The 2,519-nt window shown below is 57.0% G+C and overlaps 1 protein-coding gene across 1 annotated transcript in view; it reads right to left on the bottom strand.

The window, feature by feature from the left end:
• The window catches only part of FAM222A (family with sequence similarity 222 member A), a 14,274-nt gene that overhangs the window by 1,183 nt on the left and 10,572 nt on the right, over positions 1-2,519 (bottom strand). The window contains 1 exon segment of the mRNA XM_019473283.1: positions 14-537. Coding sequence (XP_019328828.1) covers positions 14-537 — 524 coding nt within the window.

Raw genomic sequence — 2,519 nt, forward strand, 5'->3', positions numbered from 1 at the left:
GGGCGCCCTGCGCCTGGCACTGCTGATTGATCTGGTAGATGATGCTCTGGATGGAGGGCAGGTTGGATGGCGGCAGGGCCAGGCTCCTGCCCGCCAGTGGCAGCACGGAGGCCGCCACCGTCACGTTGGGGGGCACGGGACCCTCCAGCTGCTTCTGGCCGCCATGGTAGCTCAGCTGCCCGGCGCAGGAGGGACCTTGAGCTAAAGTGCTTGACGCGGGGTAGGGAGCGACGCCGACCTGGGCAGGCGAGAGCTTAGTCCGCTTCCCCTCCGAGTTCTTCACCACGCTTTTGCCAGAGGCTTTCACGATGGCCAGGAGACCCTGGTAGCCGCCGGCGTGCAGGGGGTAGGGGCTGTAGCGCTGCCCCGTGGTGTCGTAGCCATTGACCGTCCGGTTAAGGTGCTTGTGCTGGGGGACCCTGATGTTGGTGGGGAAGATCTTGATGGTCAGCGGGCTGTTGGCCACCTTCTGTGCGTAGGCATCCAGCTCGGCGGGGCTGGGGTAGCGCGGGGAATGCATGGGTGCCGCTGTCTCACCTGCAGGAGCAAAGCGTAGGGTGAATCTGGCTCTGCTGGGAGGAGGGGGACCCGGTGCCCCGACACCCATCACCCCCGTCCCGGCTCCTACCCACTCCCGGCAGAAACCAGGTCAGGACACCAACCTGCCCCCTCCCGCTGACGGAGTCACTTCTAAGTGGCCTAAAATAAACTTGGTGTGGAGAATGGAAATGTCACTTTACCCAACGGGGGAATCTTTCTCTGAGATTGGATTTAAACTACATTATACAAGCAATTTCATGGGTGCTTTGCGCTGCTACGAGAACCTCACCAAAAATGGAAAAGCATTGCATTTACCAGCCATAAATCAGCAGTTCCTATAATGAGCACAAAAATGTCACTTTTATGCAATTTTACAGATGAACAAAACTGGTGAAATTAACTGTGGTAACCTACTGGAGTCAGCAAAAGCCACTGCAGAAAAAAAAATTGTATATGTATATATTTTTGTTCCTTTCAAACTCTTTCCCGAGCAAGTTTCTGCCATTCTGGTGTGAAAACTCATTTGTCGTACCCATTATACTTTCATTTGGAGTTTATCTTGAGTATCCAATGAGCCACCAACTGTGAAAATGATTAAATCTACAAAATCTATCTAATAGATGGAATAAATTAGGTGTTTAAAATCTCCACACACACACAGGCGCACGCACACACACGCCAGCGTACGGGGGACAATGTTTGCTCCCGAGCTGGTCCCAAAACCCCCAGCACCTGGGGGATGCTGGACCCGGCGCCTGCCAGGATCCAGGTTTTGCAAGGGAGAGATGGTCAAATCGGGGGGGGGAGGTTGGGGCTGGAACCCCTGGCCAAGGAGCCCCAGCCCTCCCAGGGATCCTTCCCCTGCTGCCAGGCAATTTTAGAGGCTCCCAGGCAGCGCAGCCCCATGGTACCCGGGGGAAGGGGACTGCAGGCACCCAGCTTCCCTGCGGGGACGCTGGGGAGCGCTTTGCTCCGAATGCCACAGGGACCAGGGATTCCCGATGCCTCCGTGTGCTGGGCGGCAATGTCTCTGCAGAAGAGCTGCACCATCGGGTGCCGTCAGCACACCTAACGAAGTCATTGAATTGGTCTGCAATGCCTGTCTCAGTCCTGCTCCGAGTGATGCTCCGGCACAGTGCCCGCAGCTGCCTGCACGCGCAGGTGTGCCCGGAGGAACCAGGCACGGCGTTAAAACCAGGATTCAGGGGGAGGTTGGGGCACTGGCAGCTGCAGGACTCCACGTCACCCCCCGGGCAGCAGTGTGATGTTTGGGGAGACGCAGCAGCAAAGTCGTTGCCGCTCTCTGTCCTCTCCATCAGAGCGGTGCAGCAGTAATTTAACAGGCAGAACGGCAGAGCGTTCACCAGCCATTCCTCCCATTAAGCTAATGTTATGGGCTTTTTACAGGTGTCTTAAATAGACATTGTTATTAACGAGTATATTAAGCCAATTAAAACCAGGGCCTTTGAGTAGGATTTAATGTAGCTGCTGGGAGATAGGAGGCATGGCGTCAGCAGGTCCCTACGGGGGGACACGTGCAGGTGCGCGGCATCCTGGGCTGCACCGCGAGCCCCACCGGGCACGTCCCGGGCATCGACCGTTCAACCTCCGTAAAGCTCCCGAGCCTGGATGGCACCTGCAGAGCAGCCAGTGAGCTGCACGGGCGCACACGAGCACGCACGCTGGGCACCGCTGGGCACGGGCACCCCGCAAGGCAGCGGGCGCAGGGGGCTAAGAGTGGGACCCCACTTGCCTAGCAGCACGGCACGGCACACTGCCTGGCACCGCGGCCCGCCGGCACTGCGAGCAACGCACATCTGCATTCCCCTTCATGCCGGCACCGCTGTCCTTGGAGGTGGCAGCATCTTGAATACTCAATTAACATGACATTAATTAGCTGGTGACACTTGCAGAATCCCTAATGAGCCCATTCCACGGAAATGCTCCTTTCCAAGCAAAAAAAAAAAAAAAAAAAAGAG

Source organism: Aptenodytes forsteri, unplaced genomic scaffold (assembly GCF_000699145.1).
Source record: "Aptenodytes forsteri isolate BGI_AS27 unplaced genomic scaffold, ASM69914v1 Scaffold118, whole genome shotgun sequence".
Taxonomy (NCBI): domain Eukaryota; kingdom Metazoa; phylum Chordata; class Aves; order Sphenisciformes; family Spheniscidae; genus Aptenodytes; species Aptenodytes forsteri.